The sequence below is a fragment of the Scyliorhinus torazame genome, chromosome 1, assembly GCF_047496885.1.
Source record: "Scyliorhinus torazame isolate Kashiwa2021f chromosome 1, sScyTor2.1, whole genome shotgun sequence".
Classification (NCBI taxonomy): domain Eukaryota; kingdom Metazoa; phylum Chordata; class Chondrichthyes; order Carcharhiniformes; family Scyliorhinidae; genus Scyliorhinus; species Scyliorhinus torazame.
In genome coordinates this window covers 314,080,742-314,096,273 of record NC_092707.1, presented here as the reverse complement: position 1 = coordinate 314,096,273, position 15,532 = coordinate 314,080,742, and the positions used below count along the sequence as shown (strand labels likewise).

Sequence of the window (15,532 nt, the reverse complement as noted above, 5' to 3'; positions counted from 1 at the left end):
GGTATGTTGTCAATTTTAAATACAATACATTATTTATGGACAAAACGTACGAGAATGGGACATTTTATAGCGTGTCCATTAGCTACGCTTTCCCCCCCTCACCTTTTAGCTTAAATGTTTTGCCCTGTAAGGTTACGACAGGTGTGAAATGATAAAAACACGATGAGGGCAACGGGGCATCCCACCCAGGTCCTTACAGAACGACAGAACCAACAATCCAGGTCCTTCACCAATGAAATTTAAGGATCGAGAAAGAAACAAATGCCGAAGGAGGGCAAACTAGAGTGGATGAAATTGGGTACAAGGAGAGAAATAAGAGATACAAGAGACAGAAGAAAAAGTGAGGCAAAAAAGGAAAACCAGAAAACAATTTATCGTTTTAAAGATCCCTAACAACAATGTACTTATCTGTAGGAATTAAACTTCAGAGGGCATGATTCTCTGGAAAAAAATTCAAAGTATAACAATGAGCGGGAATTGACGCGTGTTTCCCGGTGCTCAGCCCACCGAGGCCGACAATGCAATTCAACGTTAATTGGTCCACTTAACAAGGCCTCATGGGTTTCTTGCAGGAAATGAAGGCTCGCAGCTGATTCGCTGGGACTGTGCTCGCCAGCCCCCCCACTAACAAGGTCGAGCAGCACTTAAACTGCACTTGTTCAGCCAACCCCAGCCAGCTCGCAATAATGGCACCGAGGAGACGGCCTCAAGATTGAAGACGCTGATCTGGGGAGGCTCCTAGACGCGGTGGAGGCCAAGAGGGATGTCCTGTTCCCCTGAGGAAACGGGAGGGGTGAACCATTGGGCAGCCATGCTGCCTGGGATGAGGTGGCGGTGCTGTGAGCTCGGGGAGTGTGACCAGGAGGACTGGCCTCCAGTACCGAAAAAAAAGTTAACGACCTACACCGGGCAGCACAAGTGAGTAGACACCAATGCAAGCGCCCCCCCCCCCCCCCACCCCGCCCGCAAACAAGGGAGCATCCACCCCCCCCCAACTCTCCATGCAACACCCAAGGATGAGGTGGCGGTGCTGTGAGCTCGGGGAGTGTGACCAGGAGGACTGGCCTCCAGTACCGAAAAAAGGTTAATGACCTACACCGGGCAGCACGAGTGAGTAGACACCAGTGCAACCCCCCCCCCCCCCCAGCAAACAAGGGAGCATCCACCCCCCCCAACTCTCCATGCAACACCCAACTTTCCCTCCACCTACCTATGCCTTCAAACCCTCCCTCCACCCCTCCTTCAGCCCCCAACCCTCCTTCCACACTCCCCTCCCACCACTGTGAACCACATGTGTGGGCTAACAATTCCGCCTCTGTCTCCCCTCAGGAAATGCTCTCCATAATAGTCGGGAGAGGGCCCAGACCAGTGGAGGGGTGTCGGACTTAAGAATCCTCACCTCCTTCGAGGAGTATGCCCTGGAGGTGACTGTGTGGCCAGAGGACAGGGCAGTCACTCACGCGGAGGCGGCAGAGGTGAGGAACCATCAGCCTCCACCCTGGGGACCTGTCAAACGAGAGTTGTTTTTGCTTTACTGACTATATAAATGTGGTCACACCAAGGTACAGGCAGAGAAATGGGTGACCACCAGAAAGGGCAGGCAGTCAGTGCAGGAATCCCCTGTGGTTGTCCCCCTCTCGAACAGGTATACCCCTTTGGATACTGTCGGGGGGGATAGCCTATCAGGGGAAAACAGCAGCAGCCAGAGCAGTGGCTCCACGGCCAGCTCTGATGTTCAGAAAGGAGGGTCAAAGCGCTGAAGAGCAATAGTAATAGGGGACTCGATAGTCAGGGGCACAGATAGGCGCTTCTGTGGACGTGAAAGAGATTCCCAGGATGGTATGTTGCCTCCCTGGTGCCAGGGTCCAGGATGTCTCCGAACGGGTAGAGGGCATCCTGAAGGGGGAGGGCAAACAGGCAGAGGTCGTTGTACATATTGGTACTAACGACATAGGCAGGAAGGGGCATGAGGTCCTGCAGCAGGAGTTCAGGGAGCTAGGCAGAAAGTTAAAAGACAGGGGGCGAAATTCTCCGTTATCGGCGGAAAGTCCGCCGATCGCGCAAAAAACGGCGCAAATCCCACTTGCGTCACGTCATAAAAATGGGACGATAGTCTCCGGCCCGAAATGGGCTAGCAGCGACGTAACGGGATCCGCGCTTGCGCAGTGGTTCACGCCGTGCAGCGTCATACGCGCTGCACGGCGTGACGGCTCATAAGGCCGCGCAGCTCCCCCCCACCCGACCAGAACACCCGACCGCAACACCCGACTGGATGGCTGGCCGTCGCTCAGCCCCGAGGTTCGAGTCACGCGATGTGGAGGCGCTCCTGGACGCGGTGGAGCAGAGGAGGGACGCCCTGTATCCCGGGCACGGCCGCAGAGTTGCCCCACGCCACAGCCGGCGTCTGTGGGAGGGAAGTGGCAGAGGCCGTCACCGCTGTGGCCCTGACACCACGGACAGGCACCCAGTGCCACAAGAAGGTGAACGACCTCGTCAGAGCAGGCAGGGTGAGCCTCCCCATATCCCCCCCTCCCCATAGCCCCCCCTCCCCCATATCCCCCCCCTCCCCCATATCCCCCCCCTCCCCCATATCCCCCCCTCCCCCATATCCCCCCCCTCCCCCATATCCCCCCCTCCCCCATATCCCCCCCTCCCCATATCCCCCATATCCCCAAGTGAATCCAGCCCTAACCTTAACCTCTGCAATGCACGCGCAACCGATGGCGTGCATTCATATACCTGCCTAACACTGTTGCCTTTTACCCCTGCCACCCCCCCCCCCCCCCGCAACAGGAGAAGCGCGCACGCAACAATAGGGAGCATGTGAGGACTGGAGGAGGCCCCGCTGATGAGAGGTCACTGACCTTACACGAGGAAAGGGCCCTGGAACTGGCTGGCGGACCTGAGGGTTGCTGATGCAGAGGTCGTGGGCCCACGAGCAAGTGAGCCACCAACAGCCCGTCCTCATATCCCCCCTCCCCTATATCCCCCTTTCCCCGTATCACCTGATCACTGCCTGATGTCTAACCATGCATGCTTCATTGTGTATCGCAGGACCAAACGTCCAGGCACCCATCCCCGCAGATGCACACCGCCCGCAGGATGCCCCTCGGAGACCACAGGAGACGGAGAGACCCCCGCACCCTCCAGCATGCGACGCCCGCAGGATGCCCCTCGGAGACCATGGGAGACGGAGAGACCCGGACCCTCCAGCATGCGACGCCCGCAGGATGCCCCTCGGAGACCACGGGAGACGGAGAGACCCGGACCCTCCAGCATGCGACGCCCGCAGGATGCCCCTCGGAGACCACGTGAGACGGAGAGACCCGGACCCTCCAGCATGCGACGCCCGCAGGATGCCCCTCGGAGACCACGGGAGACGAGAGACCCGGACCCTCCAGCATGCGACGCCCGCAGGATGCCCCTCGCACACCACGGGAGACGGAGAGACCTGGAGCAACAGGGAGACGATACCCCCGTCACGTGCGGGAGCGACCACCCAGCGATGAGGGGGGCAGCCACAGGCCCCCGTCACATCCGAGCCGGGGCAGCCCTACCCGGGGCAGCCCTACCCGGGGCAGCCCTACCCGGGGCAGCCCTACCCGGGGCAGCCCTACCCGGGGCAGCCCTACCCGGGACAGCCCTACCCGGGACAGCCCTACCCGGGACAGCCCTACCCGGGACAGCCCTACCCGGGACAGCCCTACCCGGGACAGCCCTACCCGGGACAGCACTACCCGGGACAGCACTACCCGGGACAGCACTACCCGAGACAGCACTACCCGGGACAGCACTACCCGGGACAGCACTACCCGGGACAGCACTACCCGGGACAGCACTACCCGGGACAGCACTACCCGGGACAGCACTACCCGGGACAGCACTACCCGGGACAGCACTACCCGGGACAGCACTACCCGGGAAGACGAAATACCGGACAGTGACTCAGAGTGGATGGGTGGAGACGAACCCCCCACCCCAAAGTGCCATGGAGTCAGAGTGGGACGAAGAGCACGACACAACGCCACTGCTGTCACCAACACCCTCCACCATCGCAGAAACACTCGCCACGGTTGGGCACTTTAGTGATGAGGCGCCTGGTACACTCACTGGTGCGCACAACACAGCCGTCCCGGTACAGCAGGTGGAGGTAGGAGCAGCAGAGGGACCGGGCGGTCGGAGGGCAGTCCAGGCCAAGCGAACATCTGCCGCCCAGATGGATCCCGGGTTCCTGCAGTTACCACACCCACACATAGATCCGATGCAACCACCGACACAGAGACGAGCGAATAGGGTGACGGGTGGCTTGCGGCGGATGCGGTCGCAGGTGGAGGAGTCCACCCGCGTCCAGGAGCTGGGGCGTCCAGGAGCTGGGAGTGGTCCCGGTCATGCGTGCCACCCAGGCTGACACCGCACGGGTGGCGTCCGCGGTGGAGGCAATGGGTGCGACGGTGTCAGACATGGGGAACGGTTTGCGAGGCCTGGGGCCTTCCGTGCAGGCGGCGTCTGTGGCCCAGGAAATGGCTGCCCTCTCACAGGAGGCCATGAGCCAGTGCCAGCGCCAGATGGCAGAGGCGCTCAACGCCATAGCCCAGTCTCAGCAGGCCATGGCCCAGTCTCTGCAGGCCATGGCCCAGTCTCTGCCGGCCATGGCCCAGTCTCAGCAGGCCATGGCCCAGTCTCAGCAGGCCATCGCTGAGGGCATCGGCGCCAGTGGCCATGTGCGAGCCGGCGTCGCACTGTCACAGACAGGGTTTGACAACCCCCTGGGCTCCATGGCTGCAAACCTGCAGACCCCTGTCGGATACCAGGCACGGGCCTCCAGGACTGGCAGCGCCAGATCTGTCGGGGGCGCGTCGGATGGCCAGTCCGTTCGCATCCCCCCACCCATGTAGAGGCCTGGGGGCCATCGGGCACCCCAAGGGAGGAGGAGGTGGTGTGGTCCGTCCCGGCTCCCTCTGTAGGGGAGGTCCCGGTACACCGCGACACCTCGGACTCTCCCCCTTCCGTCCCAGGTGCATCGGTGTGGGCAACGGGCAGGACAGGCTGGCAAGCTCGCCATCCCAGTCGCCCGGGCCGCAGCCTGGCCCATCTAGGCCAGGACGCCCCAGGAAACGGCCCGCCAAAGGGATCCAGTGTCAGAGGGCAGGAATCACAGGAGTCCACCTCCAGTTCTGCTGTACCGTCTGGGGAACCACGTAGACGTAGTCATAGGGTCCGTAAGGCCAAACAATTGGACACTGAGTAACGTTGGCACGGGGCTGCAGGGCACAGATGAGTTTTAGGGGCTAGGGCACGTGCATGAACTCCTTTGGGTATTAAAGTCAATGTTACACCTACCGACAGCTGCCTTTGTGCTCTGTCCAAAGTGTGCGGGCGTGTCATGTACGTTGAGCGCAAGTGTGTGTGTGACGGGTGGTCTTACCTCAGCCCCAGGTGAGTCTGCCCCCTTCTCCCTGGGCCGCCATCAACATCCCCCGGGCAGAGGACGGGACCGTGCGCTGCAGTGTCACAGCCGCATGCAGGGATGGTCCGGTGTGGATGGTGGTACTGTGGCCATGGGTCAGACATAGTCCAACGATGTAGAGCCAGGAGCTCATCGCAGGGCGGGTTGTCATCATCCTCCATGGCCTGCGATAGACACGCGTCCACCCGCAACTGGGTGAGCCCGGCCCGTATGTGCCGCCGGTGGATCGGCAATTGGGGGGGGGGGGGGGGGGGGTTTGCATGCGGGTGGGGTGTGTGGGGTTGGGAGGGGGGTGAGGGTGCGGGGTGGTGGATGGGATGGGGGGTGTTGGGGTGGGTGGTCGGCTGTTGCCATGGTGTGCGGTCTGTGGCCATACTAGGCCGATTCCCACGCCCATCTAGTCAGTGAAGCGGGCGGCTATCAGTCTGTCCCGTGCCCGCTGGGCCAGCCGGTAACGGTGGACAGCCACCCGCCTGTGTCTACCCCGTCTGCCCTGACCATTGCCCCGCATCCCCCTCACTCTGGGGAGGACTGGGCCTCTTCCTGCTGCTCCTCCTCTCCCGCCCTCCTCTGCCTGCGGCACATCGCCCCTGCTGCTGGGCTATGTTGTGCAGGACGCAGCACACCACAATGATGCGGCCCGACCCTATCTGACCGATACTGGAGGGCGCCCCAGAGAGGTCCAGGCACCTGAAACGCATCTTCAGCACGCCAAAGCACCTCTCGATCACTCCCCTTGTCGCTACTATGGGCATCATGTGTAGCGGTTCTCCGCCTCATTGCGTGGCCTCCGTATAGGCGTCATCAGCCACGATCGCAATGGGTAGCCCCTGTCGCCCTCAGACTCAGCCCCTTCAGCCGGGGATGGCGTCCCTCGTACATGCCGGGGATGGATGACCGCGACAACACGAATGAGTAGTGTACACTGCCTGGGTGACGGGCGCAGACGTGCAGGATCATCATGCGGTGGTCGCAGACCACCTGTACGTTCATCGAATAGGTCCCCTTCCTATTAGTGAATACGGCCCTGTTATCTGCAGGTGGCCGCACGGCGACGTGCATCCCATCGATTGCGCCCTGGACCATGGGGAACCCGGCAACGGCAGAGAAGCCCACGGCCCGGGCATCTTGGCTGGCCCGGTCCACGGGGAAGCGGATGTAGCGGGTGCGCCATGGCATAAAGGGCATCTGTCACTGCCCGGATGCACCCGATGTCTGCGATATGCCGGACAGGTCCCACACTCGGTGCCTGGAATGACCCCGTTGCATAAAAGTTCAGGGCCACCGTAACCTTGACGGACACTGGGGAGAGGGTATCCCCCGACCAGTGCCACGCGACTGGTGACAGGTCTGTGCCAGCAGGTGTGCCAGACTGTGTGCCCACGTTTCCCCGGCTCATCCGGAGTCTCCTCCCTGCATTCCGGTCCGTGAGGGTCCTGGTAGTGACTGCCGGGGCCGGTACACACGGGGCGCCCCTCGGGTGCCTCCGTTGCCGTGGGGCCCGCGACGTCCTCCTCCCCCTCCTCGTCCTGTCGGTCAGGTGTCCCTCCAGCCTGGGCGGCTGCCGCCTGCCCCTCTGCGGCAGCCCTGCGCCGCCCTCTCTGGCACGCTCCTTCTCCTCCTCATCCAGGGCACAACATAGACATGAGCGGCTGCCACCACGGCGGCCAACATCGCTGGATGGTCTAAAAACATGACGGCCTGGTGGGGGGGGGGGGACCGACGACATGTCATCATTGCCCATATCCCCTCCTCCCCCCAGCCAGGTGGCATGGGGCCGCATGGGTCCAACTGTTGGAGGCTGGCACCTGGCCAGGTGGACCAACTCATTTGCCCTCCCATCACACTCCTCGGCACGGACCCCCCTCCCCAACCTCCACCCCAGCACGGACCCCCCCCCCAACCTCGCACCCCAGCACGGACACCCCCCAACCCCCAACCTCCACCCCGGCACGGAGACCCCCTCCCCAACCTCCACCCCGGCACGGACCCCCTCCCAACCTCCACGCCCGGCACGGAACCCCCAACCCCCAACCTCCACCCCGGCACGGACCCCTCTCCCCAACCTCCACCCCAACACGGACCCCCCCCCAACCCCAACCTCCACCCCAGCACGGAAACCCCCCCAACCCCCAACCGCCACCTCCGGCACGGACCCCCTCCCCAACCTCCACCCCAGCACGGACGCCCCCCCAACCCCCAACCTCCACCCCCGGCACGGACCCCCTCCCCCAACCTCCACCCCGGCACGGACCCCCCTCCCCAACCTCCACCCCAGCACAGACCCCCTCCCCAACCTCCACCCCAGCACGGACCCCCCCCCAACCCCCAACCTCCACCCCAGCACGGACCCCCCCCAACCCCCAACCTCCACCCCGGCACGGACCCCCTCCCCAACCTCCACCCCAGCACGGACCCCCTCCCCAACCTCCACCCCAGCACGGACCCCCCAACCCCCAACCTCCACCCCAGCACGGACCCCCCCCAACCCCCCAACCTCCACCCCGGCACGGACCCCCTCCCGGCACTCCCCCGGAGCCCAGCCTACTCTAACCACCACCCCCCCCCCCCCCCCCGCCGCACACACACACACACACACCGAGACACACCTCTCCTCACGCAATCAGTCTGCGGCCACGCCATTTCCTGCCCAGAGCCAACCCCCCAGGCCGTCACTCACCTCCTCGCTGGTCAGCGTGAGCCTGGAGCACCGGGTCACGCCGATGAAAAGGAGGTTTGATTCACGTCGACGTGAACGGTCATCACGTCGACGGGACTTCGGCCCATCCGGGAGGGAGAATATCGGCAGGCCGAAAATCGGCTGCCTTGCGCAGACCCGTGACATTCTCCGCGGCAGCGGCGCCATTAACGCCCCGCCGACTTTTCTCCCTTCGGAGACTTCGGCGGGGGCGGGGGCGGGATTCACGGCGGCCAACGGCCATTCTCCGACCCGGCGGGGGGTCGGAGAATGACGCCCAGGACCTCTAGGGTTGTAATCTCGGGATTACTCCCTGTGCCACGTGCCAGTGAGGCTTGAAATAGGAAGATAGAGCAGCTAAACACGTGGCTAAACAGCTGGTGTAGGAGGGAGGGTTTCCGTTATCTGGACCACTGGGAGCTCTTCCGGGGCAGGTGTGACCTACATAAGAAGGACGGGTTGCATCTAAACTGGAGAGGCATAAATATCCTGGCTGCGAGGTTTGCTAGTGTCACACGGGAGGATTTAAACTAGTATGGCAGGGGGGTGGGCACCGGAGCAATAGGCCAAAAGGTGAGAGCATTGAGGGAGAACTAGGGAATAGGGACAGTATGGCTCTGAGGCAGAGCAGACAGGTAGAAGTTGCTGAGCACAGCGGGTCTGGTGGCCTGAAGTGCATATGTTTTAATGCAAGAAGTATTATGGGTAAGGCAGATGAACTTAGAGCTTGGATTAGTACTTGGAACTATGATGTTGTTGCCATTACAGAGAACTGGTTGAGGGAAGGGCAGGATTGGCAGCTAAACGTCCCAGGATTTAGATGTTTCAGGCGGGATAGAGGGGGATGTAAAAGGGGTGGCAGAGTTGCGCTACTGGTTAGGGAGGATATCACAGCTGTACTACGGGAGGACACCTCAGAGGGCAGTGAGGCTATATGGGTAGAGATCAGGAATAAGAAAGGTGCAGTCACAATGTTGGGGGTTTACTACAGGCCTCCCAACAGCCAGCGGGAGATAGAGGAGCAGATAGGTAGACAGATTTTGGAAAAGAGTAAAAACAACAGGGTTGTGGTGATGGGAGACTTCAACTTCCCCAATATTGACTGGGGCTCACTTACTGCCAGGGGCTTAGACGGGGCAGAGTTTGTAAGGAGCATCCAGGAGGGCTTCTTAAAACAATATGTAGACAGTCCAAGTAGGGAAGGGGCGGTACTGGACCTGGTATTGGGGAATGAGCCCGGCCAGGTGGTAGAAGTTTCAGTCGGGGAGCATTTCGGGAACAATGACCACAATTCAGTAAGTTTTAAAGTGCTGGTGGACAAGGATAAAAGTGGTCCTCGGGTGAATGTGCTAAAGTGGGGGAAGGCTAATTATAACAATATTAGGCGGGAACTGAAGAACCTAGATTGGGGGCGGATGTTGGAGGGTAAATCAACATCTGACATGTGGGAGGCTTTCAAGTGTCAGTTGAAAGGAATTCAGGACCGGCATGTTCCTGTGAAGAAGAAGGATAAATACGGCAATTTTCGGGAACCTTGGATAACGAGAGCTATTGTAGGCCTCGTCAAAAAGAAAAAGGAGGCATTTGTCAGGGCTAAAAGGCTGGGAACAGACGAAGCCTGTGTGGAATATAAGGAAAGTAGGAAGGAACTTAAGCAAGGAGTCAGGAGGGCTAGAAGGGGTCACGAAAAGTCATTGGCAAATAGCGTTAAGGAAAATCCCAAGGCTTTTTACACGTACATAAAAAACAAGAGGGTAGCCAGGGAAAGGGTTGGCCCACTGAAGGATAGGCAAGAGAATCTATGTGTGGAGCCAGAGGAAATGGGCGAGGAACTAAATGAATACTTTGCATCAGTATTCACCAAAGAGAAGGAATTGGTAGATGTTGAGTCTGGAGAAGGGTGTGTAGATAGCCTGGGTCACATTGAGATCCAAAAAGACGAGGTGTTGGGCGTCTTAAAAAATATTAAGGTAGATAAGTCCCCAGGGCCTGATGGGATCTACCCCAGAATACTGAAGGAGGCTGGAGAGGAAATTGCTGAGGCCTTGACAGAAATCTTTGGATCCTCACTGTCTTCAGGTGATGTCCCGGAGGACTGGAGAATAGGCAATGTTGTTCCTCTGTTTTCGAAGGGTAGCAAGGATAATCCAGGGAACTACAGGCCGGTGAGCCTTACGTCAGTGGTAGGGAAATTATTGGAGAGAATTCTTCGAGACAGGATCTACTCCCATTTGGAAGCAAATGGGACGTATTAGTGAGAGGCAGCATGGTTTTGTGAAGGGGAGGTCATGTCTCACTAACTTGATAGAGTTTTTTGAGGAGGCCACAAAGATGATTGATGCAGGTAGGGCAGTGGATGTTGTCTATATGGACTTCAGTAAGGCGTTTGACAAGGTCCCTCATGGTAGACTAGTACAAAAGGTGAAGGCACAAGGGATCAGGGGTGAGCTGGCAAGGTGGATACAGAACTGGCTAGGTCATAGAGGGCAGAGAGTAGCAATGGAAGGATGCTTTTCTAATTGGAGGGCTGTGACCAGTGGTGTCAGTCCCCAGGGATCAGTGCTGAGACATTTGCTGTTTGTAGTATATATAAATGATTTGGAGGAAAATGTAACTGGTCTGATTAGTAAGTTTGCAGACGACACAGGTTAGTGGAATTGCGGATAGCGATGAGGACTGTCAGAGGATACAGCAGGATTTAGATTGTTTGGAGACTTGGGCGGAGAGATGGCAGATGGAGTTTAATCCGGACAAATGTGAGGTAATGCATTTTGGAAGGTCTAATGCAGGTAGGGAATATACAGTGAATGGTAGAACCCTCAAGAGTATTGAAAGTCAGAGAGATCTAGGTGTACAGGTCCACAGGTCACTGAAAGGGGCAACACAGGTGGAGAAAGTGGTCAAGAAGGCATACAGAATGCTTGCCTTCATTGGCCGGGGCATTGAGTATAAGAATTGGCAGGTCATGTTGCAGCTGTATAGAACCTTAGTTAGGCCACACTTGGAGTATAGTGTTCAATTCTGGTCACCACACTACCAGAAGGATGTGGAGGTTTTAGAGAGGGTGCAGAAGAGATTTACCAGAATGTTGCCTGGTATGGTGGGCATTAGCTATGAGGAGCAGTTGAATAAACTCAGTTTGTTCTCACTGGAACGACGGAGGTTGAGGGGCGACCTGATAGAGGTCTACAAAATCATGAGGGGCATAGACAGAATGGATAGTCAGAGGCTTTTCCCCAGGGTAGAGGGGTCAATTACTAGGGGGCATAGGTTTAAGGTGAGAGGGGCAAGGTTTAGAGTAGATGTACGAGGCAAGTTTTTTTACACAGAGGGTAGTGGGTGCCTGGAACTCGCTACCGGAGGAGGTGGTGGAAGCAGGGACGATAGTGACATTTAAGGGGCATCTTGACAAATACATGAATAGGATGGGAATAGAGAGATATGGACCCAGGAAGTGTAGAAGATTGTAGTTTAGTCGGGCAGCATGGTCGGCACGGGCTTGGAGGGCCGAAGGGCCTGTTCGTGTGCTGTACATTTCTTTGTTCTTTGTTTGACTCATCCCTCCCACTGACCACATTTCTATTCTCCCGCATGTCCTCTAGCCGACGGCGCTGGCTCACCCGGGCAGCACCATCTCCTGCCTCCCACAAGACCACCTCGGAGGATGCAACCGTTATAGTCGCGGTACAGCTGTCATCCCCACCCTCAACCAGCGCAGATACACACACCACGGTGGGGCATGTTAGCGGACAGGTGTCGGGGGCACAATCTGGTGAGCACCACACTGCTGCTGATGCACATGAGGTGGAAGCAGGAATCCCCAGGCGAGATAGCAGTCGGAGGGATGCTGGATCCCTGAATCCAGCTGGGTCCCAGCCTGATGCTGGGCATGTGGTACAGAGATACCAGGAGCAGATTGAGATGATAGGGAGCAGCCGGGACATTCAGAGGGAGATGTCAGCGTCACTCCAGCAGATTCATAGCCTCTTGGAGTCCGAGAGGCTACGGCTGCAGGAGATGTCGCCGGCAATGCATGGCACTGAGGCCAACACTGCTAGGGTGGCGACCGCAGTGGAAAGCCTGGTGCACAATGTTGGCACCAATAGTGAAGGTGTCCAAGGCATTGCGCAGTTGGTGACAGCCATGGCTGAGGGACTCAGCCGAATGCCAGACTCGCGGGGGATCTGACCCAGTACCAGGCTGACCTTGATGAGGTTCTGCGGGACGTCTCGCTCTCAGATGGGTATGACCGAGGCACTGCGGAGCTTGACCCAGTCGCAGGTGGGCATTGCCAAGACGCTGCTGAGCCTGGCCCAGTCACTGAGGAGCATCGCCGAGGCTGTCAACACAATGGTGCTGACCATAGGAAACCGCCAAGGCTGGCAGAGCCAAATGTTTCAGTGGCAGCTGGGGCTCGAACCAGCTGTCAGTCCGTCCCAAGATGAACCCCAGGGCCCTATGGGCACCAACCTGGACCAGTCCCATGGAGTGGTGACAGTGCGCACCAGCTCCCCCGATGAGGCTGCATCTCGCAGTCAGCACACGGGACAGGCTGGCACGGCTGTGCATATGTTGCCGACAAGAGCGCTGGGGCCCTCCTGTCCCAGAGGACGGCCGCCAGTGGCATCGAAGGCCACGGGACGAGGTAAGCAGCTGGCTGCCTCCACCTCAAATGTGCATCCTGGGGACACATCTAGACATATTGTAGAGCTAGAAAGCCAAAGCACAGAGGATCATTGGGGGCACTGGGGGAGGGGGACAGGGTGGATGTGGGGGCAGCACCATCGGGCGAGTGGGGACTTGTATTACACATTGCACACCCTTGTGCACAATCAGTATGATGCCTCTGTCACTTTCTTCCGCAATGCAGGCTGAGCTCCGAACCCCATTTCCCCAGTCATCACCCTGTCCCCGGGCACACCGCATGCAGGTGATGGGTGTGAGTGAGCACTCAGCAGACAGGCAAGGGTCAGACTATGGCATAGATTGAGGAGCACTGGCGCTCAACACTCTGCGGGTTATCATCACCTCCCCTGCCCTTGGCAGTGACCCACTGATGGTGCCAACACAATCCCAGCACCCTGGAGTGATGTGACACATACCCTGGGAGGGTGGGAAATGGGAGTGGGGGATGACGGGGCCAGGCCACATCCTAAGTGAAGCAAGTGAGTATGAGGTCCTCCCTGGCCCAGCAGGCTTGCTGGACCTTCGCCGCTGCCGGCTGTCCTGCTGGCCACATGTTCCTCATCACCAGCCTCCAGCACGTCACCACGCTGCTGTGCGAGGTTGTGGAGGGCACAGTAGACCACCACAAAGTGGGCAACCCTCCAGGCTGTGTACAGCAGAGCACCGCTGGAGCGGTCGAGGCATTGGAACCGCATCTCGAATCCGATGCACCACATCAATCACAGCCCGGGTGGCCACATGGGTCTCCGCTTGGTCATTGGCTCCGGACTGCTGTTATTTAGCCAGGTCCTCAGCGGATACCCCTTATCCACCAAGAGTCAGCCGCCAATTCAAGAGGGCGGAGATGACCGACTGCCCCAGGACATAGCTAGCTGTCGTACACACTCCCCAGGAAGCGGGCACACATGCGCATTATCTTCAGCTGGAGGTCACACACAAGCTGTCTGTTGAGGGAGTGGAATCCCTTTTGGTTAACGTAGGGCATCCCCAGATGGCCCAGTGAGTGCAGGGCAACATGTGTGGCTTCTATTACACCCTGGATCCGGGGCATGCCGGCGATGGCGGAGAAACCTGCTGCCCAGGCACCTTGCTGAGCCTGGTCCATGTCAAAGACTATGTAGTTTTCCGCTCGGGCATACAGGGCATCCGTGACCTGTTGGATGCACCTGTGGGCTGTGGCCTGGAATGATCCCCAGGCATAAAGGTTTGGGGCTGCAGTGACCTTGACGGCCACAGAGAGCGGGTGTCCTCCTCCATCTGGTGCCAAATCCTCCAGAACACGGCACAGGTGTCGCACCGTCTCCTTGTTCATAGAATTTACAGTTCAGAAGGAGGCCATTCGACGCATTGAGTCTGCACCGGCCCTTGGAAAGAGCACCCCAACCAAGCCTACACCTCCACCCTATCCCCGTAACCCCACCCAACCTTTTTATACCCTAAGGGCAATTTAGCATGGCCAATCCACCTAACCTGCACGTCTTTGGACTGCAGGAGGAAACCGGAGCACTTGGAAAAACCCACGTAGACACGGGGAGAACGTGCAGACTCCGCACAGACAGTGACCCATGCCGGGAATCGAATCTGGGACCCTGGAGCTGTGAAGCAACTGTGATAACCACTGTGTTACCTCCTGCATCACGCGCTGTCCATCATCTGCTCGAACGACCAGCGATGCCTGTACACCCTGGGCTACCGCAGGTCTCCCCCTCTGGGTCCCCCTCCCTGGCCTGATGTGCAGCTGGGTCCTCAGGTGAGGAGGAGGGGGTCCAGCACATAGGCCTCCGCCTCGAGCATCTGCAGACGGTGCTTCCATCTCTGGTGTCTGGCCGCATCGCCTAGCAGCAGCAGCACCACTAGGACAACTTCTGCATCCAATATCCCTGCCACAGTGTTCAATATCTGTAAGGAACTGGAAGAGGGTGTTAGACTGACCGATGGCGGTGGCTCCGGCCTCTCCCACCTCAACGGATCCCTGACCCTGTTCCCGGGACACCCGCTCGTAATGTCACCTGAACCAGGCACTGGTCCCCTCATCATGGCATTCACCTACCCTCCGGCCGTGATCGTTTCCCTGGAGCTGTGTCCCATCCCCTGGGAGTTCGGATGTTGGCTGCTGAGCGTGTGGTGTTGCCTCCCGCAGTGTTTAGGCACAGTGTCCAGGTATCACGGTTTGATCGGGATGTAAGGCAATGATTCCCACATGCTACATGGCCCACCCACCCACTGGAATCCACTTGGGTTGTGTAAAGTGCTCACTTAACCACGATTGCCGGCGGACTTCCGGTTGCGGCTATGCCTAGGTAGGTCGCACGTTTGGCAGCTCCTGCCGGGAACGGACCTTTGGGCTCTTCAGGGGGGCCCCAACGGCAATTGTTCGACGGCTCAGTGTGGGAAGGTGACAGCAAGGTCCCCTCGACATTATATGGATTGGACCAGGAGTGGAGCGGTTAAAAAAGTGATCCTGGTGCAGCAGAAAGTGCAAGGGAGGAAAAGCAAGATGGCGGCGGGTGGAGACCAAGCAGCGTGGGCGCAGGAGTTTCATAAACGCTACTTTGAGGAGCTGAGGACAGAAATGCTTGCGCCAATGAAGGCGGCGATTGAAAAGCTTGTGGAGACCCAGAAGGCCCAAGGGGCGGAGATCCGGGAGGTGCGGCAAAAAGCTTTGGAGAACGAGAACGAGA

The 15,532-nt window shown here is 58.8% G+C and overlaps 1 protein-coding gene across 2 annotated transcripts in view; it reads right to left on the bottom strand.

Moving 5' to 3' along the window:
* LOC140424188 (ribosomal protein S6 kinase alpha-5-like) overlaps window positions 1-15,532 on the bottom strand; it is a 201,724-nt gene that overhangs the window by 57,689 nt on the left and 128,503 nt on the right. The window contains exon 7 of one of the 2 annotated variants that reach the window (XM_072507844.1): window positions 14,479-14,760. The exons of the other annotated variant lie outside the window; for it this stretch is intronic. Within the exon in view, the coding sequence (XP_072363945.1) occupies window positions 14,479-14,760 (282 nt within the window). The remainder of the gene's footprint in view (window positions 1-14,478; window positions 14,761-15,532) is intronic. 2 annotated transcript variants of the gene reach the window in all.